Genomic DNA, 23,607 nt, shown 5'->3' with positions numbered 1-23,607 from the left:
TTATTTTTCAAGCGAATATCAGTATGTCAACTTAAGGAGCATATCCGACTCCAATCGGATGTAATAAAAAAAAAGTAGCTTCAGAATTAGAATCTAATATAGAAACGTAAAATTACTGAAATGAAAATCAAGATTTCTAAAGCTTTGCCTACGGGAACGAAAGCGTCGAGGCATAATTTGTCCATTAAAAATAATTACATATGGTTTTGCTATTGGATAAATACGAAATTAAAAAAATGAACTTTAAACAAGCATCGAGCTCTTAAAATTGCATCCAATTCATTTATTCATCTTTCATTATTAACATCCGTCCCTTATTGTCAGTAAGAGTTATATCCATTTATGTTCCTGTCTAATGAAATTAGTCATGTGGTCGATATTGAGTGATTTTCCGACGCAATATGATTCAGTGGTTGTAACCGCAGTCAGCCTCATTCCGAGGCCTCAATGCACTTATCGAAATAATCCAGCTATCGGGGTCTTGGAACCGAGCACAGAAGCTTCCTGGGCGCGTCTTAATGATCAGCTCAACGGGTGATCTCACTGCACATTCGACCAGTCGCACCAAGGACGAATGGAAACGAGGCTAAAACGCAATTAAACTACAAAGGATTTATTCGGGTTTCCTGCCAAACGTTATAACATGAATTCATCTCTAGCTATCTTCCTCTCGCAGTAGGGATCAGCCGAACCTAGCGAATCATCTCAATTATTCAGCGCTGTCGAAGACAGCTTTGTTGAGCGACGCTGAACGAGTTGTCCACAGAATCGTCCTTTACGTGGGGCCGGACGTGATGTCACCCATTGAGGTGATCGGGAAGGCACCGCCCTGGCCCCAAGCCTCACACAGGCAGCTCAACGTGCTCGTTAATCGCGATTAGGCCTGGGAACGAGGCTGATTGAAGTGCATATTTTGCCTGCACTACACAAACTGCAAACAAGGCTTTAAGGCATGCGCTCGTTGTTTACCCGTTGTGCTGTAAAGTACAAAGTCATGATAAACGGAAAACGGAAAAGTGTCAAGGGGCCGACAATACCTTCACTTAGTTACAAAATAATTCTAAAACTTAGAAGGAAATAAATCAATTGAATTCTTGAAAGGAACGACTCATGATCTGTTCTAGCGCATTTTGGAAAAGAAAATGCGAGAACTTGAAAAACATTAGCCTAACATCATTTTAGTCGGACCCAGTCCATGTGTAGTCAGAGACACTTAACGACGCAAGAGTGGTAATTTGTAACAAAATCGGAGCATTATTTGTATGTTTCTGTTAACCCGTTTTGGGGTTCAGTTGAAATAACACCAAATCCCCATGACTCTTTCCCTTCAAGGGAACAGGTTATAACAGGTTTGTTGCGAAGAGGACTCACCTTGACTTAGGGAGGGGGTTATCGAAGACACAATCCTTTTCACGAATTTACCGACAAAATTTTAATTTTAATTTTTATTGTTTTATTTTTTTTTAATTTTAATTTAATTTTTAATTTTAATTTTTAATCGGAGTTGACACAGAAATAGTCAGCTAGCAAGAGTCAGCATTTTTAGATAAAAAAGAAAAGTGAGATTTGAATCTCACTGTCATTTTATACCGAAGTTGAGGAAGGGGGTGCAGGAGTGAGGGCAGAGACCACCAGCTACTAGTGGTTTGGTGGGTCCTGCTTGCGTATAGTAGTCTTGACCACTTCCCTAACTCGTAGCTTCTTTCTCCGTCCTAACAAATAACCTCAACGAATAAAAACATTTCCGTGAGGATTTTTTACACTTTTCAAACCATTATCCTGTTTTGATCCACACGGATCGTGCGCGGGAAACGCCCTTCCTGTGCAAGAATCAAAATAATAATACAAAGAAGAATAGACTCCCTTGTCCAGGAATGGTCCACAATTCGGCAAACCCATTTGGAAACGTGAAGGTGGCGATGCATCTCGACAGGCTGGCTCAGTGATATTCTTAACAATCTTGCAATCGACATGCCCTCTTGACCAATCAACAAAACTTCCTTCTCTCGGTGAACAACCCAGCCAGTTGTTGATGTTGCTTTTAATGAGAAACTCCCTTCCAAATTGCTTCCATATTGAAAATTCAAAAGCATTATGGTCGGATTCATTAAGTGGTGGGGTTACAGAAATGGGAACGTCAACTTGAGTACTTTCAGTTGGCCAGTTAGGTCTCGGCGTTATTGCGTTTGTTGCTGCTGTAAACTGCTCGTAATCAGTGAATGTGTAACTCCACACTAGAGTCCAGCCTCCTCTATCGGTATCCATCTCACAGTATACCTTGAACGCGTTGGCGTGGGAACCACCGTCTGGATCAACCCAATACACGCCGCTGGGATGGATGAACGAGGAAAGAGACTTGCACGAGGGAACAGCCAGCTCTTGCGTGGAGCCTGCGTCAGTAGAGGTAACTGCAATTGAAAGAGAGAATCAATCAATTAAAATTAAAGTAAACGAAAGATACTGGAAGAAGTAGAGACAGAATCGGATTTTTAAAGATAATCTAAGTCACCTAAATATGATGTACGTATACATTCCATGATACATTTACAAGCATTTTTCTTTGACGTTTTGTGGTTAAATCTAGCTTTTCTAAGAAGAAAAATTCGAGGCGGGTAGGTATGTCTATAGTAAATTAAATACAGATAAATTTGGTGTTTACAAATTGACTAAAATAAAAGTTAAATAAGTAGTAAACAAACCAGTTAATATACACAACAACAAGGATTCGCAAGCTGAGAGAAATTAAAGGATTGTTACAAATTTACAAGCTTTTCATTTTTTCAAGAATTGAAGAAGGTGTAAGGTGAGCATTTTCTTTTTTTAAAATGTTGATTAGTATTTCATGTATTTGTTTTTTGAATAATTTTCTGCTGTCAGACTTTCTCAAGCCATCAATTGGACGCCATGTTCTTGAATAGCGAACCCGCAAGACTAAGCTCTCCTGTGTTGACGTTCCATTTCTACTATCCCCAGTGTTCCATCATGCATGGTATAGTACCCAACCGGAAGTAAAATTTGACGCCTTTATACACCTCAAACGCGGCGAAGAAAAATTTCCAAGGAATTTTGTCTTTCGATTTTCATCATGAAGGGAACAACATTAACATTTGATCAAGCAAATGAAAACAAAATTCTGCCTTATACACTTTAAGCCAGTTGTACTTGTTTTTATTTGAAGTGTAAAGGTTGTAGGATTTTTTCCTCATGACCTTTGAATAATGAAAAAACTTCTGCCAAATTTAAAACTTAAACCTAACAAACCCGCAGCTTTCATATTTGTGCGGTGTTAAAAGTAATAATTTCGTATAAGAATAAGTTCATTATTTTTCTCACAAGGTTTTTTCTAAGTAGCATACTTAGAGAGTCTTTACTTACCTAAGACTGGATCAACCTGTAACAGAATGAAAACAATAAGCGTCAAAGAGATAGAAACGTGCAACTGATATTGTCTCTCTTCCTTCTATGTACCTTAATGCCTTCCATTTATGCTTAGGTTGTATATTTGTTTTCTTGTTTTGTTTTGTTTTTTTTTTCTTGTGGCTCGCGGAAATAACCAAAAAAATTAGTCCATACAAACCAAAAGCTAAACAGATGCTTTATTCAAACCTCTGTCTTGGATTCTAATATCGTTAACTCGACTAATCCCTTATTTTGAAATGAAATTAAAAAATATTAGGTCCGTCAATATTTACTTCACTTCGTTTTAATTAAACAAGGAAATCTAATCTAATCAGCCTTCTTCTCACTACTCAAGTATCTTTTTTTCTCTTGTCAGTTAATAAATACAGATAATTTTTTTTCTCAGTGTGAATTGTAAATGTGTGAGCATTTGTCATTGTAAATTGTGAATAGGATTGCCAATGTGATAGCAAATATGAAAAAAGTATCAGTATTAACGACATATTAAAACACGAACGCATGGTGGTAACTTAATGCATGGTGGTAACTTAATGTACTTTAGACGATAAATAATTGATTTTGTTTTTGAACGTTCAACAATAAAAGTCGACTTTTGGACAGGAAAACGTTTCTCACTTTTTTCCCCATCAAATATCAGGAAATTTAATATAACGCGTGCAAATGAAAAAAAATCTACTTTGATTTCGTTTACTATCTTTTTATATCTCTCAGTTAGTAGTCGCGATGTGATTGGTCAATTTTGCGGGCCGTCTCTCCTCGTACGGCCTGATAAACTTCAATTAGTTTCCTTTCCCGCGCGCCCGATTAACGTCACAGATAGAAGATAGAATAAATCTCTTACTAACCTCGTTTTCTTGGTCCGTACTGTAAGTTATGGATCTTCGGTTTCTTCCCGTTTATTTATGGCCCTAGCGCGAAATCAACAGGGAAAAACTCGGTCCGTAACTTACAGTACGGCTCTCGAACTCGGTTAGTAAGAGGTATGCGTTACTTTTGGATGTCATATTTTCGTGGTGTTGAATTATACGTCTCTTATATGAACTTCGCCTTTTAGAAAATGACACAAAATAGAAGGACAAAATAAATAATTAAACGCACCCTTTCCAAATAAATGACATCACTTTGTTCTCGCAGCAAGAGGTGTGGGTGTGTTGTCCGTGTTTTGTCGAGCAAAGAACATTTCTTTTCTTCTTTCACGAAATTAGCACTCTTACAACGTTGATCTCTTGCACAGAACTGCGAGCAGGTCACCAAGGAATCTGCATATTTCTCTGCAATAGGAGTTTCATCATAGAAAAGATAATTTTCCTCCATTGTGAATAAAACTTCATGCTTCTGCTCCAAGTCAGCTGTTGTGCGCACAAGCATTAGACAGCAGATCGCAACGCCGAGTTTCTGTTGATGAAACAAAAAGCTCTTTGATTATACTAAAATACGACAAAGTTTAACGAAGAGCTACAATTTTACTTTTTTTTTGCCTTTGGTGAGTGTTTTAAAATTCGATAACGTTATAAGAGTTAATAATACGGAATGTAATAGACAACATTTTTCAGTTCTGTTTAAACTGATCGAATTAGAAAAGGATGACTCGGCTTGTAAACTTTGGTAGCTATAGTGATTTGTAATAATGATATATCAAGAGAATGCTGTAGAACTTATTGAAGTTTCGTGCGTGTTATAAAAAGATTGTAGACTGTCTTCTTTCAAAAACTTCTGTCCTGTAAGCTCCTTATCTCGCTGACAGTTTCTTCATAATGTATAATTAGCGATTTTTTTTTGTCAAATGTTATAAAAGTTTTGTTTTCACGAACGTTCTTGTATTTAAAAAAAATGAATAAACGAACTCAGAGTCGTGGTGAATATACCTACAGTTGCCATAGCTATACGCCAAAAATATTTGTTCGGAATTCGTTTTCGCACCAGGGGGCAACTCTTGGATATCGAACACAGAGAACCTATTTTGTGTGCTGTAGTTAAAAATGCGAGATGTTTGAAACTCGTTAAATTGTTGATGAGCTTAAGGCCATGAAACATTTCCAATATCAAATATGAACAGAACGTGACTTCGGTTTGGATATCCGGTCTTATTATTTAGCACAATATTTTCATGCCGGTTCATTCACGACCAATATTCTGTGATTCTTAGTATTTTAAACGTAAACATTGAAACAGCGATATGGACACCTTGTTTGGTTTAATTCTCTAAAGACTCTCAAGACTGAGTCAAATCTCTTTCGCAACTGACAAATCTTATCCAATTTGAAAATCCAATATTCGTCTTGAAATTAAGGCTTTTAATACTTGGAACCGAAACAAAACAAAATAAAAAAAATCACGCAGTTCAGCGCTGAAGCAATAATTGTCATTTTCAAACTAAGCAATTATTTGTTTCTGGTTTACTTTTAATCGTACTAAATCAAAATTTAAAAGGTTTTGCGCATTCTGTTTGAAGTCCCTCGACCCCCCAGGTGAACAGGAAAAATATTTTCTCTCATGCATGTTCTTCTATAATTTTTCTAAGTGACTGACATTATACTGAAAGTGCACTTTATTCAGGCCAACCAAGGAAACATCATTGTTTCCTTACAATATCAATGCATTGGAGATCAGGTTAGTGATTAAAAAAAATAAAATGATTACGAAATGTATCATGTTAATGTACTAACAAAGTAAATTGAGTCACCTTTAAAGTATATTGACTTATTACTTCCGGTTCGTACATTAACAGTTATCACGTCCACGATATCACACCGTGAGCGGACAAAAACACGCTTATTTCTTCAATTGTTTTAATTTGGAATTACGTTCAAAAATACATGTATTGACAATGTGAATTGGAAAACTCTCGTGACACGAATGCTTTAAATAAGTCTTTCCGTTTGATGCAGTATGAAGCTTTGTTTTTAGCTAATTTACATCTTCCACTGCCTCCAGCTCGATAGGACCAATCTTCACATGCTTTACGTGCGCGGGTAGAAAATGTTGTTGGTCAGCCATCTTCAAATTCAGACGCACAGATACGCCTAGAATGCGTGTTCTCGTTTTAAATACTAATGTACCAACAACACAGAGCCCATCTCCTCATAGCTTTGCTAATGAATATTAAATTCTTTTGACCTCGAACAAAGACAATCACGGCTTTAATTTTAACAGTTGTTGCACAAGTTAGGAATTTCATAACAGAAATTTTAAACAATTCAGCGGGCATAAAGCTCCTGGTGGTTTATAAACTCAAGTTCTAAGTAATCAGTTATGGCAACTCACTTCTGTTTACCAAACTTTGAGGCCAGCTGTTAAATGCAGTGGAGACGGACCTTTGTTTTCAGTTGATTCGAAATTTCAGATGACAAGAATCAAAATCTGGAGGGCTGAATGAGGACAGCAATGAAAATGAATGATCTGAAGGTATCAGTAATTACCGTAGTATTGAACGATTTATTAATATTTTTTATTCTTTCGTAACCCTGATTCTACCCAAACTTTTAAACAAGCTAAATCGAACATTGGGCAATTTTTTGGGCGGTTGCTTGAGAAATTCAGCGGCTGTGTTTAAGACAAATAGCTAGTCAATTATTCAGATTGAAAGCAAATCCAAGTTGTTTAATCTATGCTCTTACTTGTCACTTCAGAATAAAAACGATATAAGAAAGTATATGTTGGAAAAAAATTATGAAGCATCAATGCTTCTCGAGATGACTAATTAATAAAACTGGTTTGCATTGAAATACTATCCCTTTAACAATATTTTAATTAAAACTATGTCATATGGCTTGTTGGATGATTCATCGAATCAACAATGAAAAGTTTGAGGTTAGAATGTTGTAAACGACGAAGTTTTCGGGATTGGGACGTTTTTGAAATTTAGGCATCCTTTCACGTTTGGCCAGGTTATTCTAACATTTCTCCGCAGCAACATTGCGGAAACGCTTTCTTGTATTTTCATTTATACTTCAATTTGAAATTTAAAAGGAGTTTGTTAATAAATATACATTTATTTGATGGAGTGAAAACGTTAGGTATTATACTATTCCATGTAAATGCTAGCCACAGTTGTGGTAAATTCTCCAAAGGAAAAGACTCTATAACCATTAAAACTTCTTTTGTCGTTGTTGAAGTCAAAAAAATGTTAAAAAAGGACTTCCACTTGCAGCAAGGACAAATACAATTTTATACTTGTGATCCACGGGACACAACTGCAAAACCATGAATTTTTTATCACGCCTTTAAATTCGGAATTATTCATAAGCTCACTTGAAATTATTCAGTATCCATTACCGTGCGAGATTTCTCTACCCATGCAATCAATGAAAATCATTTTGTTACTGGCTTTCAATGAACAAAAGATAGATTGAGAAGAGAAGAAAACTCAATTCACTGATACCCTTCTTAATATAATAATATGTCATCAGTGAACATTATTTTACTGCTTGGTCTTCTAAGGTCGAAAGTCTAGTTCCTTTTTTAAACAACGTATGGTGCAGTGGTAGAAGTAGCATTCCACCAGCAGCTTACAAATACATCGTTACATAGTTACTATCCCTTTATACAATTATTCTTCAGGAGATCTTGGATTTCATTTTCAAAGGATTTGTGAAACGTCACAAAACTGAAAATAGGAGCGAGATTTTGTGCTACATTCAACTGGACCATATTTTTCTCTTCAACAGATACTATATGTTACGATCTGTCTGATGATTCAAACATTAAGCACTCAAGCAACAGACGAAAAAAAACAAGCAGTGTTCAAAACTAGGATCAATTCTCTCCTCTCTGACAAAACTCCCATTTCAGTGAAAAATTCAGATTCCTTGACAGCCTGCTCACACTACTGCACCAGGAACAAACTTTGTCAAAGTGCTAATTTCATAAAAAACAAGACGTCATGCTCTTTGCTGAACAAGACACAGAATACTCATCCACAACTCTTGCTACGGGGACAAGTTGGTGTAACGTACTTGGAAAAGGTAGCTATAAAAGATATAATCATTTTCTTTTACAGTTAATTCTTCCAAATATATTCGCTTACATGTTCACTAGTTCCACAAATGTGGCACATGAACACTTATGCCATGAATTTTACCCCAACTGTCAAATTCTCACGTGCTGATTGGCTTGTAGCTATTGTCTGTAAGAGTACAGATAATAAAAATGACGTCAGATGTAACGTGTACTTTCTCAACATAAAATAAAGCCAATTTTGCTTGTATTTTTATTGTTATTAAAAAAAATCAACGGTGGGCAGTTTTCTATGATCTATACTCTTATAGACAATAAAATGAAGCGATAAAATATTTAAAACTTGGCAGTGTTTTCACATGACGTCACAACGGCCATGTTGGTGTCCCAAACTAAACCTCAGGGAATTGAACTCTATTTTTATGCAAATACTTTCTTTTGTAAAGTAAACCTATATGGCCAGTAGTCACGTGAATGAAAACGCTCTATAAGAGTATAAAACATAGAAAACTGCCGTCGATTTGATAAGTATAACAAGCTGCTAAACCCTGATTTCTTTACTAATTATAGTTATCGTTTTTATTATTTGTACACAGGTTCATTCCGACCTAGGTAAGTAATTTCGTTGTTATTATAATTATTATTTCCTACATCCTGATCCGATCGTTGTTTCAAGACAAGGCTTTGTGAATATTCATAGTTAAAGCTAAGCTTAAAGAGAATTGTTATTAATCAAGGTCAAGTTCAAGTTCAAGTTCATTTATTCACACATTCAAACAAACAATAGAGCTAGATTTAAACCATGTTGTGTTTATGCATTAAATATGAAAACTGCGCGCATGCGTAGCAGCCAAAGAAACAAAGCTTTTGAGTTCACAACTACTACAATGAGTTACTAGTGGGTGGTTATATTTCTATATTAATAACTAGTTACAAAGCTCTGGATAAACCAACCGTATTGAAGGAGGAGAGAACATAAATAATCACAAATATTAAAGGAAATATGTAAACAAATAGATTTAAAGAGTAATTTTTATTGTAAAAAATTCTGTAGTCAATTTAGTATCACAGGGCTGATTTGGTCTCAGTCCGTCGGAAAACTTTGCCCTGCAGACAGATACAGACAGGAAATAATGCTCTTGACGAATTACAGTATTTAAAAATTAATTAGTTGTGGAAAGATTATTGAAATTTTTTTTGTCATATTTGTCCTCTAAGTGTTTTAAAATCTTCGGGTATATCTTATATAACATGTGTAATATAATTAAGATCACACTGATTTCCAGACTACGTTACGCTTGTAACGTCTTACATGGTTGGTCGAGAGGACAAAAGAACGAACAACAGAACAGTGTTCCCATCTCTAAAAAGCAATGCAGCTGTAATTTGTAAGGGTCCAGTGAAAATAGAGCTTTTGAAAGGTTCCATAAGGTGCAGGTCAACTGCTTCATCGTATTGATTTCCTTTGTGTTCTTCTTATGGATTGTTAATGAGCTTGTCATCTTCGTCATCTTCCTTTCTTTTATATATAGGCTCCACACAAGAACTGGCTGTTCCCTCGTGCAAGTCTCTTTCCTCGTCCATCTATCCCAGCGGCGTGTATTGGGTTGATCCAGACGGTGGTTTCCATACCAACGCGTTCAAGGTTTACTGTGAGATGGAAACCGCTGGAGGAGGCTGGACTCTAGTCTGGAGTTACACATTCACTGATTACAACCAGTTTACAGCAGTAACAAACGCAATAACGCCGAGACCTAACTGGCAAGCAACCTTTCAGCATCTTTCCCACGTTCCTGTATCCACCACGCCACCACTTGACGAACAAGACTACAATGCCTTTGACTTTTTACTGTGGAAACAATTTGGCAGGCAAATCCTCGTTAAAAGCAATATCAACAACTGGCTGGTTTGTTCAACCGGAGAGGGAAGTCTTGTCGACTGGCAAACAGGAACCATCAATTGTAAGATCACCAAACGCATCTCCGAAGCTTGTCTGGATAGTCCGCCACCGACACATTTCGTAAAGGGTTCAAAATGCGGTCCAAAGTTGAAGCATAAAAACGCTTATTATTATTTTGTCAGCTGTGTGGGAGTAAACTGGCCTACACATGACCCATGCGGACAGAACAAGGACAATGGCTTAAAAAATGTAAAAAATCCTCACGGGAATATCTTAATTCGCTAATGTTTTATTTGTTGAAACTGATTTAGACCATTAAACTAGAGAAGGGGAAAGATGATCACGTTCGGTTTTGAAGTTTAATAATAGGTAACTTTCATATTGGAACTCTCCATTATATATATTACAGAATTTGAGAAAACAAGACAAGCAAATTAAAGACGATCCTTAAAATAATGACCTATAGGTAACAGTGAAGTGATCTTAAAGATTTATTACGTCACTGCAAGAAAACTATGAGTCTCACTAAAAATAAAGCCAAAGCAATATCAAGAGATCATTACCCAGAGAGTATAACTCCTCAGTACGGAGCCTATGTCACAGCATTTTCACAGATCAGCCTATTTTTACATACGCATGGTAATACTATTTCCCGCGAAAATTTAAATTCTGGTTCTTATGAGAGCTATGCAAAGTTTAAGACGGGGAAACTGAATTTGTGGGTACTCCGCCATGATGCGAATATATAGGAATTGTGCGCTGAGGGTAAATGGCTCGTTGTAATACATAAACAAACAAAACATATGTATTTCAAATATTTCTATTCCAAACAGAAAAATGTCAAAATTTGAAAAAGAAAAAAAATGGCCTTTCAAAATACGTTGATATAAATGTTGTGAAGTGCAGTGATCTTTCCCCACTATCTCTCGGTCTGGATTACTGGCTCGAACATAAATCTCATTAAATTTCAATTTCTCTCAATCAATCACTAACATTTCTCTTGGAGAATAAAGTCCAGAAAAATAAAACTTGGAAACGGCAAAAATGGTGAGAGATGATCTTGTTTGATAGCTACGTTGGATCTAAAATCTGATAAGATAAACTGATAAATCAGTGTTAAAGAAGTTTAAAGACAACTGTATGTCTGATCAAACAATATTGCTTGCTGCTCAGTATTTCGGGTATAAATGTCACTAAATATTATGGTAAAATGTTCATATTGTACCAGTAAAAAAATTTCGAGTTATACAGATGCACATATACAGGATTACACACACGCGATGAAAACGAACTCAGTTGGTAAACCAAACATTCATTTCCACTCCCTACTGACACAGCACTACAGCTTCTTTAAAAACTTACCCCCTTAAAAATTGTAAAAGGCTATTAAAGGAAAACTCCACTGTTGAAACAAATTAACGTTAAATTGTTGAAAATACAATCTTATTTCAAATTTCTTTGGAAAACATGGAAATAATATTTCTGTCCTGGATAAAACAAAATTTTATTATCGCCTATTTGTCATTTTAAATTTCCTGAAAGCTGCCATGTTAGATTTAATGACGTCATACGGTTGCTAAATTGTTTCACAAAAAAGAACTTCTGCTTCCTGACAAAAGCGGCAACCGTATCACGTTATTAAATCCAAAATGGCGGCGCCCGGGAAATTTAAAATCGAAAATAGGCGATAATCATACCTAACTTTTAGCACACTTGAAAATCACTTCTACCATTCAAATTAAAATTTAGAATTTAGACACTATTCCCGACAATTTACCGTCGATTTGTTGTCGCAGTGGAGGTTCCCTTTAAGGGAACCAAGCGCTTAATCCTCTTAAGTGGAGATGTTTTGTATAAAAGAGGCAATCGCCGGCTCTTTTGTGCAAATTAGAAACGTTCGTTGGGCATTGAAAATATAAAAACGGCGTTGGTCAACTTTTAAACATGTAGAACTATCAACAATTTTTATCTTACTTTAGATGCACAGCTTAATTCATTTCAAATAATTGTAAGCTTTATATCCTTTGCCCAATAAAGTATCTATCTATGTATCTCCTTTCTTCTTTTCATTTACTGAAGCGTGCAAAAATGCCATCAACTGACACTTACGGAACCCTTTTTTTTTTTCATCATTCTCTTTCCGCCTTTTTAATAGACCCTTCTCCAAAATGGCGGCCGAAACTTCAAATTAAAAACGTATACCAGCACTAGAAAGAGCACTTTTACTTTAGTAATCTTGCAAAGTTTCAGCATATCAGGTGTAATATCAGCTGGGGAAATGTAAGATGAAAAATAAAAATTTACAGGCGTTTGTGTGACTGGCGGTATGACGTATACCCTCAGTCATTCAAACGTCTGTAAATTTGTCAAATTTCATCTTACATTTTCTAAGCTGATATAACACCTAATATGCTGAAACTTTTAAGGTTACTAAAGTAAAGGTGCTCTTTCCAGTTCTGGCATTAGTTTTTCATTCAGTTTAATTTTAACTCATTCAAATCTGTTGCTAGTCTCCCTTGCAGACGTTTTTAGTGTCGTCGCGCAACGCTCCTCCCCACCAACGGCTGCCGTTAGTGGGGAGGAGCGTCGCGTGACGACACTAAAAACGGCTGCGAAGGAGACTAATCTGTTGCCGCCATTTTGGAGAAGGGTATATTGAAGATCTTGAGCATCTACAAATGTGAGCTCTCTCTATTACCTCTCCGGATTTCTTCCTCAACCAATAAGAAGGTCAAGCCAAAGTCTTTTCATGACTTCGTGGTTTTCTCGCCCTAGACGCTTTTTCGTTGTGCTTGGTTAGGGGTGGCCACTTTTTGGCCTACGTTATGAGAAATTTTCTCCTTCCCTTCCACAATGGGCGCTTTGTCAGTGAAACACCCCTCCATCCCCCTCCCTGGTACTTTGGCTTGTAAATTATTCAAAGTTCTTAAAATAGATTTAAGTATAAAATTCTGTGAGTTGTCATCAAGTTTATGTTTCACGTCGACACTTATCTCTCTTGCTTGAAAAAGGTAAGAAATACATTTTAAACTCGCAGAACTCGACGTTCTTTGATAAACGGTTTCTCATTAATTGTTGAAAGAATTTTTCACCGTTGAAGTTCATATTTCTTAACATTTATTAGCTGAAACGAAACAAACAATTTTTCTCACGCTCCATAGGATGCTGGAGATAATTTTCATCGCGCTGTCCATAACCTTAGCGACTAAGTCAGAGGAATATGGAGTTTTCTTTGAAGTAGAAGAAGATCATTTTCTTGATACTGATGACTTTATTTTGAAAGCAAAAGAAGGATCTTTGCTGTCGTGTTCACAGTTGTGTGCAAAGCGAAAGAACTGTAAAAGTGCCAACTTTATGACGGAACAAGGAACATGTTCACTTCTCGACAAAAGACAAACAGAAAACGCAGAAAGGTTTTTTGAGCTGAAAGGCTCTATCTATTTGAGAAAGGTAAGCTATTTGGATTTATTGCCAGAGCTTCTGAATTAAATTTGAGGTATCAGTATAATATCCGATTTTGGGAAATGTAATCCCTTTTTAATATGGTATACGACTGAGGGGATGTTTTTCTCATTAAAAGGCTAGTATAAATTAATTAATCCAGTGTTCAGTTTACATAAGCAGTCAAACAAAAGCAAGTCAAAATTGCGGTATTAGAAAAACGACAGATTGTGTTGTCTTAATTTCGCAGCTTGATTATTAAATTCCAATCTGTTTTTTTTTGTATGAAAGGTGGCTTTTTTACAGCGAACTTAGGTTTAATTAAACTGACCACTCATGCAATAACAATGAATATAATATCTTTTACTCGCGCATCCTCTGTCGGCTTGGCTGATATGTCATAATAAAGAAACTGAATTAAGAAAATATTACCATAAAAATACGAATTTAATTGAAGCTGTCACACACGGTCAACGCACAGTCAAACTAACAAATAGAAAAATCAAATACCATTAATGGGACTCTGCCCCCTAATAGAGTGGTATTTTTGCGCGGTTTATGACTATGCGGGAAAAGCAGATCTTAGTATGGGCTACTGGAATCCAGAAAGAAAATTGGGGGTAGAGGGGCAATTTTTAGAGATAGTTAAGCAGCAATTATATTAAAAAGCAGTAAAATATAAAGCAATATTTGGCGGCTTTTTTTTTTTTCAAATCTCAGTCTCAAAAATGCATGGTTACAACCAATTTTCTTTTTGGATACCAAGAGCACTTGCTAAGTTCTGCTTTCTCCGCATAGTTTTAAACCACGCAAAAGTAGGTACCGTCGTTAAATGCATAAAGTATGCAAAAAGCTATCTTTTTCATGTTTCATTTTCGAGAATCATTGGTTAACTTTCTACATGTTTTTTTCAAAATATTATTATTTGGCTGTTGGTTATTTCTTTCACAGGTTGAATCGACTGGCTCTATCACATCCTTGGGTAAGACTAGACCTTGCTATTTTTAATTATTATGATGACGATGAAGATGACGATGATGATGATGATGATGATGATGATGATGATGATGGGGAGGGGGGGCGAAATGAAGTCTGTGCTTATCCATGCACAAATCCAGTGCAAATATATCAATAGCTGACCCGAACACACAGGAAACTAAGCTAAGGAACTGTGCAATAATTATCAGGAGGGGGTGGGGGGGGGGGGGGGGGGGGCTGAAAAACCAGAGTTATCTAGCAAAAACTTAGACAGTACCCCCCCCCTCCAAAACTAAAAAATTAGTTCTAAGCCCCCCTCTGTTATGTTAAAAATAACGTCGCACCCCCCCCCCCCCCCCCCCACCAACACACACACACACGCACTCACTCCTCGCCACCACCATTACCATAGATGCCTTTAAGTACATACCTTTTATATTGTCATGCTACTGTAATATACTGTATATTGTCATGCTACAATAATGACAAACGTTATTATGTAACATCTGGTATCGAGAAGGATGTTGATCGCTTGATTGAAGATTTAGACAGAGCATTTGCTAAGTACCGGGGTGCTTACCACATTGGCTCAAAATCCAAAACTTCTGAAGCCAGAAAGAGAAAGGAACAGAGCAAAAAATCTAAGAACAAGAGATTGAACGCTTCAAATAACAGACGAAAAAGGGCTTGCATTATATTTAGATCCTTGGGAGGAGAGCCTGTTGAACTTTGTTATGAGCCAGAGATGTATGGAATTCAGCAAATCAATTCAGTCGATGAAGAAACATTACTTTTATTCACATCAAAAACCGACAACGTCTGTCTACGAGATCCGTTTGATTCCCATTGTTTTACGGGGGATGCTGAAAAACAAGTGCATGATTTCTGCTTTACATAGGGTCAGCTTAATTAAATAGAAGAAGGGTTAAAATTAACAGTTATCTTTTCATTTTGATGGAATTTTTTCAATAATCGTTTAACAGCTGTTCGTATTGATATTTGTTACAGTCTATCATGGGGCCTGTATTGAGAATCTTTTATTGCGTTTAACTTTATTTACATTTCGAATAAAACTTAAGGCCCCCCCTCTCTCAAATGAGTGATTTTACTCTTGAGCCCCCCTATCTTGGCGGCAATTTTAGGTAATGCCCCCCCTCTCGTTTTTCAGCCCCCCCCTCCTGATAATTATTGCACAGTCCCTAAGCAAATGAATGTACCCCCTGCCAATTCTTTTTGCACCTATTCAACCCTTGGATGAAGTCTTTGTTCTAAAAAATAGCTTTATTAGTTTAAAGTTGACTATTCCAGTTTCTTCAATCTGATTATCCTCTTATTTTACATTATCGTTATTCTATATTCTTATTATACCTTTCTTAGGTACCACTCAATCGTCCGCGGTTCCCTCGTGTAAGTTTCTCCTCAGCCAATTTCCTTCTTCTCCTTCCGGTGTTTATTGGATTGATCCTGACGGTGGTTCCCAGGACAACGCGTTCAAAGCTTACTGTGACATGGAAACCAGTGGAGGAGGTTGGGTACTAGTTTGGAGCTACACATTCACTTATTACCAAAATTTCAAGAATCCTTCAAACGCAATCACACCAAGACCAAACTGGCCGACGAATTCTGCAGTGAATGTCCCGATTTCGACAACTGCACCACTTAGCGAAACAGACTACAATGCCATAAACTTCTCGCTGTGGAAACAACTTGGCAGACAGGTGCTTATCAAAAGCAACATCAACAATTGGTTGATTTGTCATCCGGGAACTGGAAGTTTGGTTGATTGGCAGGATGGTAATGTAAGGTGTCACGTCGTTAAACACGTGACTAACACGTGTAAACAGAGTCCGGGGCCTACAGATATCACTACCAGTAACACGGGAAGTTCCTACGGACCAATGTTTTTGAATCTTAAGAAAAAATCCAGTATTTTTTACTATTTCGATGGTTCCAAAGGCTCAGATTGGCCAGCTCACGATCCTTGTGGAACGAACAACGATAATAATTTGAAGAATGTAATTAATCCGCATGGAAATATTTTCATTCGTCCTTAGCCAGACACTCATTTCAAAGAGAGGTTATTTGGCGAAAGATTGTGTAATACGGCTGGGTATTTTACGAGACGGCTTTAGTTTCTTTTGTTTGAACCTTTCGGTGAGAAGAGGAAACAAAGAAAACAAAACAAAACAATCAAAAAACAGAAACAAAACGAGTGAAAACGCGCAGTCATCAGTTACACAGCCTTCCGTCTGAATAATAAATTCTTATTTACTGTAAAAATCAGGGGCACCTGATCAGGGAATGGTACATTTCTGTTGATATCTGTTGATATCTGCCTCAGAAATTCAGATTTAGTTGTAAAGAATTCGAGAATATAAAGTTTACTTTGGTAAAACGTCACCTCAAAATCTCGTAAAAACTGAAAAAAGAAAAACTAATGTCGTTTGTTTGATTTGTTAATTTTCCACCACCAATGTAAAAGGAAAATATTGGCGAATAAAATGTCTGGGTAAGTCATTGAGAGGTTGTCTGGATGAAAAGATGAATTACTCTACCTGAATGAACTGTGAAACACGTGGGAGCTGGATACATTGCGAACCTGTGTTGGTTTTGTCGTTTAATTAATGTTTGTCACAGTGGAACATCATGGTGAAAAATATGTCTGAAAGGTTGATATTGGGTATAAGTTAATTTATATATTTAACAATTATTCCACGAGCGCGCGTTGGATATATAAACAATAGCCTCCATTTGACGCGAAAATATGCTCAGATATTTGTCCGCGGACATTATCTGTTCCGGTCAAACCGGGACACTACAGCGTGTTACGGTCTTATATTTTGCGCGTTCTGTTGACCTTATTTGGTGAAATGACACTGATGAATAGTGGAATAATAAACTGAGTTACTGGACAGCGGATACTCAAGTTGTGCTTCATCTAATAACGTTCTCTTTCGTCCAAAGGAAACAACTCGTGATATGTTTCTCTAAACATACTCATTTCGTTTGCGTCAGTTTGTATTGCATAATATCTCTCTTCCATGTGAAAGGTAAGAACTTTTGAAAAAGTTTTGCATCTTAGAATTTTTGCATCGTAAAATTGCTTCTCACAGATGACGTCGAAGAACATATTGTTCCTGATGAAAACATCATTTGGGAGGGAAATGAAAAATCTGAGTTTGCTTTTTCACAAAAGGTGTACTAGTGCGAGGAGAGAAAATTGTAAAAGTGCCAACTTGATGGCAGACTGAAGGATACCTAAAAATGTTTTATTTTTATGTATGTACGTAATTGTTTGCCTCGAGTTGCCAATGTAAATAACGGTTTAATTAAATAGAAGAAAGACCCTCGCAGTTACTTACGCAACTAAAGTGGTTGCGAAAAGAAAGCCCTGAAAAACATTCAGGCTTGAACGGGATTCGAACACATGACCTCTGCGATGCAGGTGCAGTACTCTACCAACTGAGCTATCAATCCAACTGGGAGCTGGTCATATTGTAAGTTCGTAATATACCCCTGAAGGATGAATAAATGAATGCGGTATGAAACATGTACTTAAACTGCGGGTGAAAGATTAAATGGGAGAAAGACACTAGCCAAGTTATTTACGCAACTTAAGCAGTTGCGAAAAGAAAGCCTGAATAAAATTGACCAGAGTTCTCAGTTGGCCCTATATCAGGCTGTACTGCACTGCACCGGTATCGCAGAGGTCGTGGGCTAGAATCCCGTTCAAACCTGAATGTTTTTCAGGCTTTCAATTTTCGAAACTGCTTAAGTTTCGCAAATAACTGCAAGGATCTTTCTTCTATTTAATTTTCACCCGCAGTTCAAACACGATTGGTTTTGGTTTGGATTCCCATTGGTTGAGAAAGTGGCGCAAGTTTTGTTAACCAATCACAGACCGTGGTAATGCAAAACCAAAACAAACGCGAAATTACTTTCGACTCTCAATTGAAAACCGCTCTAAATAAATTCTTTTTACCTTAACCTCTTTCATACCTTTTTTCTGTAACTAATCTAGCACATGCATGACCAGAGCTTTATCTGGTCAGCCCGTAGCATGAAGCAACTAGAACTACTGCTTTTCCTTCCTGGATGGGAAGCTAGTCCATCCATAGTTAATAAAAGACAATGGTTATGACGCCTGGCAAATTTCTTTGTTATATGATTTTGTTAGCATTTTTGGCCTTGACCGTGAACAAACTACAATAGATTTTGAAATGTGTTAGAGCAACTGACCAGTAGAAACGTTCGTGTTAAGATGTTCAGCTGTAGTGTGAACATTCAAACAAAGCATTGTGCACTGTCGTGGCCCTTCCAACATAAATTGAAGCACCATTGTTTTCGTGGCAGTTTCATAACCAGTCCCTCAATTAACAATGGTCCATCGCAGAGTTACCCCCAGCAGTATGTCGCCGGTACACATTTATGCACCTGGGTGAAGAGAGACAATGTGGGGCAAAGTTTATTGTCGAACCATCCACCCTTGGGCATACGATCCCTAACCCGCAAGTGCTATTGAAAGTCCCTTTTGCTAGTAACTACTCCACATGCAACTGGCAGTAGAAGACCAATAATAATAATAATAATAATAATAATAATAATAATAATAATAATAATAATAATAATAATAATAATAATAATAAAGACTAAGGGCCACGACCGTACACAATCCGTTGTTTTAATGTTCACACTACTTAACAGTTGAATATCTTAACAGGAAAGTTTCTATTGGTCAGTTGTTCAAACACATTTCAAAATTTATTGTGGTTTTGTGCAGGGTCAAGGCCAAAAATGCTAACAAAAACATATAACAAAGAAGTTTGTCAGGCAGTCATAACCATTGCCTTTTATTTTCTGTGAATCGACATAATATCAAATAAGACAACGGCCAGCTCTTGCAAGAACTTATTGATTTGTAGCCAAATTAAAAATATTGTCAGTTTACATTAAACAAATGTTTACACGTACGCCGATGTTGGGCAAAAAAAGCGCAAGTTATAAAATTAAACACAGATAGCAGCAAAAGACGTCAAATTTAATTAAATCGACTGCTATCTCACTTAAACCGTTGGTGGTACACTTAGCTTGCACTTATTAGTGAGAACGAACGCGGCAAGCAAGAGCAATAGATTAAGCATATATTTTCCTTCAAGTTAAAGCTATTAATTCTGATCACTGTAATTATGAAGATCGTTTTGTCATTTTCACTTTTATGATAACTACATGTTTTAAATTTACTTTGAGTTGTTCTATGTAACTTCTGTATTTTTTCCATTTCAATTCGCCAGATGTTTCGTATCAACTCGGCTGTTATCACAATCCTTGCAGTTACAACAATTCCAGCTGAGCAGTATGGATATTACTTTAAACTCGAAGAAAACACCTTTCTGTCCCACCCAAATACCGTTTGGAGAGGGAACGTTGGATCTTTGTTGTCCTGTTCTCTGATGTGTGCGAGGCAAGACATTTGTAAAAGCGCAAATTTCATGGCGGGTGGAGGAGCTTGTTCGCTTTACAAAGAGACCAGAACAAGGAATATTGACTCGTTGGTCCCTTACCCGCAAGGATCGTTCTATATAGAAAAGGTACTCTAGCGTTTCAATTTAAATGATCTGGCTCATGACCACAACTAACCTAAGCGAAATTCTGTGGGCCGGGGTTATTTGCAATCTGCTTTTCAAAATTGGTTATCTATAACAGGATCGCAGGAAATGAAAGCCACACAGTTATAGGTAAATTTTAATTAAATGACCGGTCGCCTTCTGCATGGTATTTGCAAAGTTATTTGAAATTTTAATTTTGTAGAAAACCAAGGGAAACGTTAAACATGATCTATATATTTTCGGCTTTATTTAATTTGGCATTAACTTACTGGCTGATTCATGTGACTTTCTTCTTTCTACAGATCATTTCAGCAAGACCTGCCGTATCTTGGGGTAAGTTTTTTTTTTTTTTAAAGCGGAATCGAATTCATTCGTTCGGCAGGACTCAGTTTATGATTTAAAGGGGAAGTATCACGCAAATTTGCTGTCATTTCAAAACCCAAAAATAATTGTCAAGTTTGTTATAAATTATCACCCCAGTGCAATAAAACTGTCGATTAGTGCCTCTCGCCAAAGACAGAGTAGGTCGGTATAGATTGAAACTTGAAAAATGTTTGGCTAATGTTTTTCAAGTTCTCGCATTCTTGTTTCCAAAATGCGCTACAACAGATCACAAGTTGTTCTTTTCAAGAATTGAGTTGATTTCTTTCCTCTCGAATTCCTCTAAAATTATTTGGCAGCTGATTGAAGGTCTTATTTCATCATTTTTAACAAAAGATATAAAAAACCCCATGATACTTCCCCTGTAAGGCAGGAAAGACCATGTTATCGATTAAAGGGCATTTGACACTCTTCTGCGCATGTGCGGCGATTTGATTTCTGATCCGACGGAACAGTTTTCAAAGTAGGCATCTGTGAGGAAAATCTTTTTCCATCCACCTTGTGAGGCTTGTAGAAGTGAAAATAACGACAATCGAGGAACTGTTTGGTCATTTGTGAGGGATTGAAATCGCATATTTTGTATCTTTATTTGAATATCGTCGGAAAATCGATGTCCTCGAGAGGAGGTATTCGAACCGGCTCTGGACGAAATATCTTACAAATACAAAAGGTTAAAGGCCAAACAAAGAGGTTTTAGAACGCACGTGAAACTTCAGACTGCCTGCGGTTAGCACTGCCCCGCAGTGTTGATTATTACGATTTCCTATTGGTTAAAAAAAATTGTTGTCAATCAAGATCGCACATGCGCGTTATCGTGACAAAGGCCCATTAACGATTTCTGGTGTCAAATTTTTCGTACGACGAGTTCTGTAGTAAAACTCGCTTCATTTTAGTTGATATTATGATTTCTAGCTCCATGAATGAAGGAATGAAATGAATCTACCGAATTAGACTCATACACTAACTGTTGCTTTTTGCAGGCACTTCTAAATTGACCGCGGTTCCCTCGTGCCAGGTCCTCCTCAGCCAATCTCCTTCAACTCCCTCGGGCGTTTATTGGATTGATCCTGACGGTGGTTCCCAGGAAAACCCGTTCAAGGGTTACTGTGACATGGAAACTGATGGCGGAGGCTGGACTCTGGTATTAAGCTATACGTTCACTAATTATCACAATTTCAAAGATGGTTCAAACGCCATCACCCCAAGACCGAATTGGCCAGTTGAAAAGCGAGTGGATGTCCCTGTCTCAACAACTCCACCACTGAACGAAACAGACTACAACGCCATAAACTTCTCGCTGTGGAAACAAGTTGGAAGGCAGGTGCTGATTAAAAGCAACATCAATAATTGGCTAATCTGTCATCCGGGAACTGGAAGTTTGGTTGATTGGCAGGAAGGGAGTGTAAGTTGCCGGATCGTCAAACACGTGACTGATACGTGCAAATCGTCAGCTCCACCTTCTCTCCTTGTTACCAGTCAAACCAATTCTGGGCCTATGTTTAAGACAAGCCTTTTCAAATATGATATTTATTACTTTTTTGATGGTTACAAAGGTAATCACTGGCCAGTCCACGATCCTTGTGGAACAAACAACGAGAACAATTTGAAAAACGCTCAAAACCCTCATGGTAACATTTTTGTTCGTGGCTAACTAAAACGCTAAAATATATTCCTCAAAAGCAGTTTATGGCGCAAACTTTGCTCGGAATAGAATTCTACCAAGAATCTTATTCGAAGTTGACTTGACACATATAAAAATGGTGTAAATTAAGGTTTAAATATCACTGCAAAAACCGTGAACGATCAATCTTTCTCAACGTTGGATCAGACAAGATCGTGATGAGTCAAAATTGATAAAAATAGAAATGAAAGTAAAAAGGATTACTGCAAGGACTGATCAAACAACGTGAAAAGGCTCAGTTGACTGTACGATACTTCGACTGGCCAATACCAGTCTTCATCAGGTTTATTAGGACAACTCACAATTTTACGGAATGTATATGTCGTAAATTAATTTAAGGGAAAGTAGATATGATATGACGTGGTATGGTGTGGCTGCATAAGCAAACAAAAAAAAATTTTGTACTATATATAATAACAGATTATAGTCCATCACGTTTGTTAATGCCTAGAGGCATTAAAATGCTGTGTTTAATTATGAACAATGACTGGAAATTTGTGTTGCGTAGGTAATTTGAAGAGATCAAGAAAGAAAGGTTATAATTTCCTTTTGCTGTACATGTACTACAAAATTTATTACATGCAAGTGTCAATTATAAAGTCATGTAATTGGGAAATGACGATATCCTTCATAAAGGTTGATCCTTGGTCTCTCTGTTATTTCTGGAGTCGTTAATGTCGACCCTTTCATTTGCATTTTATGATAAGCAACTGAAATTACACACAGTATCAATTCTAGACCGAATTTGAGCGTTGAATGACTCAGTTCTAGTTTCAGTTATTGAAAAAGTTAAGTTTACGCCCTCTTTACACTAATATAACGAATTGCTTTCTTCCTCCGGTTTTTTTTTTCTCCGTCTATACACTAAAACTGAACACCGAAAACCGAGCTTTATGAAAACGCTCTACAGAGTGGATAAGGCCCCGGATAAAAGAAAACAAGATGCGTTTTTAGATTTATCCGGATTAGGGTGCACGGGGTCGATATCATTAACATAGGGCATTTCTTTAGCAGTTTACATCAGGGCAGTCACGCTAAATGGCAAAGTTAACATCCGCATTGCTAACCAACATAGCTACGGTTTTGCACGCTGTTCAGTAGTGTTATATCATATGTGTTCCAATTGTAAACAATTCATTCCCTGATACTAAGGAATCGTAGCCTGCCTTCAGATACCCCACTGAGACGAAACTGAAAAAGTTAAAAAATGAAAAAGGTAATAACCTCTCAGGGACCCCCCAGAG

General features: G+C 37.0%; 4 protein-coding genes across 5 annotated transcripts in view; 3 read left to right on the top strand and 1 right to left on the bottom strand.

Annotated features, from left to right (window-relative positions):
• The window catches only part of LOC146459020 (uncharacterized), a 274,511-nt gene extending 257,295 nt beyond the window's left edge, over positions 1–17,216 (top strand). The window contains exon 3 of the mRNA XM_085089865.1: positions 16,073–17,216. Within this exon, the coding sequence (XP_084945991.1) occupies positions 16,073–16,749 (677 nt within the window). The 3' untranslated portion in view covers positions 16,750–17,216. The remainder of the gene's footprint in view (positions 1–16,072) is intronic.
• On the bottom strand, positions 1,504–5,450 carry LOC146459022 (uncharacterized). The gene is made up of 4 exons (XM_085089911.1): positions 5,290–5,450; positions 4,519–4,815; positions 3,376–3,391; positions 1,504–2,408 (listed from the first exon to the last, which is right to left on the bottom strand). Exons 1-4 carry the CDS (start codon positions 5,296–5,298, stop codon positions 1,726–1,728), a joined length of 1,005 nt encoding a protein of 334 aa, XP_084946037.1. The 5' UTR covers positions 5,299–5,450; the 3' UTR covers positions 1,504–1,725.
• Positions 9,866–10,634, top strand: LOC146459021 (uncharacterized). Its single transcript, XM_085089942.1, has one exon. The coding sequence runs from the start codon at positions 9,866–9,868 to the stop codon at positions 10,559–10,561; it is 696 nt and encodes a 231-aa protein (XP_084946068.1). The 3' UTR covers positions 10,562–10,634.
• Positions 17,217–19,687: 2,471 nt separating the features above from the next.
• On the top strand, positions 19,688–23,174 carry LOC146459019 (uncharacterized). Of its 2 annotated transcripts, XM_085089777.1 has the most exons (4): positions 19,688–19,875; positions 19,987–20,283; positions 20,604–20,634; positions 21,663–23,174. In XM_085089777.1, exons 2-4 carry the CDS (start codon positions 19,987–19,989, stop codon positions 22,331–22,333), a joined length of 999 nt encoding a protein of 332 aa, XP_084945903.1. In that variant the 5' UTR covers positions 19,688–19,875; the 3' UTR covers positions 22,334–23,174. The 2 variants fall into 2 exon arrangements, with proteins under 2 accessions (XP_084945903.1, XP_084945904.1); XM_085089778.1 differs by having other exon boundaries at positions 19,688–20,283.
• Positions 23,175–23,607: the final 433 nt, after the last annotated feature.

This window comes from Pavona decussata, unplaced genomic scaffold, assembly GCF_977016875.1.
Source record: "Pavona decussata unplaced genomic scaffold, jaPavDecu1.1 SCAFFOLD_223, whole genome shotgun sequence".
Lineage (NCBI taxonomy): Eukaryota > Metazoa > Cnidaria > Anthozoa > Scleractinia > Agariciidae > Pavona > Pavona decussata.
The sequence above is the reverse complement of the archived record's forward strand: the minus strand, read 5'-3'. Positions and strand labels throughout refer to the sequence as shown.

Coding starts and splice junctions, on each gene's coding strand:
- LOC146459021 (XM_085089942.1), top strand. CDS start 9,866: ATGAGCTTGTCATCTTCGTCATCTTCCTTTCTTTTATATATAGGCTCC.
- LOC146459019 (XM_085089777.1), top strand. CDS start 19,987: ATGTTTCGTATCAACTCGGCTGTTATCACAATCCTTGCAGTTACAACA. Junction 20,284..20,603: donor GATCGTTCTATATAGAAAAG/GTACTCTAGCGT, acceptor TTCTTTCTACAG/ATCATTTCAGCAAGACCTGC. Junction 20,635..21,662: donor AAGACCTGCCGTATCTTGGG/GTAAGTTTTTTT, acceptor TGCTTTTTGCAG/GCACTTCTAAATTGACCGCG.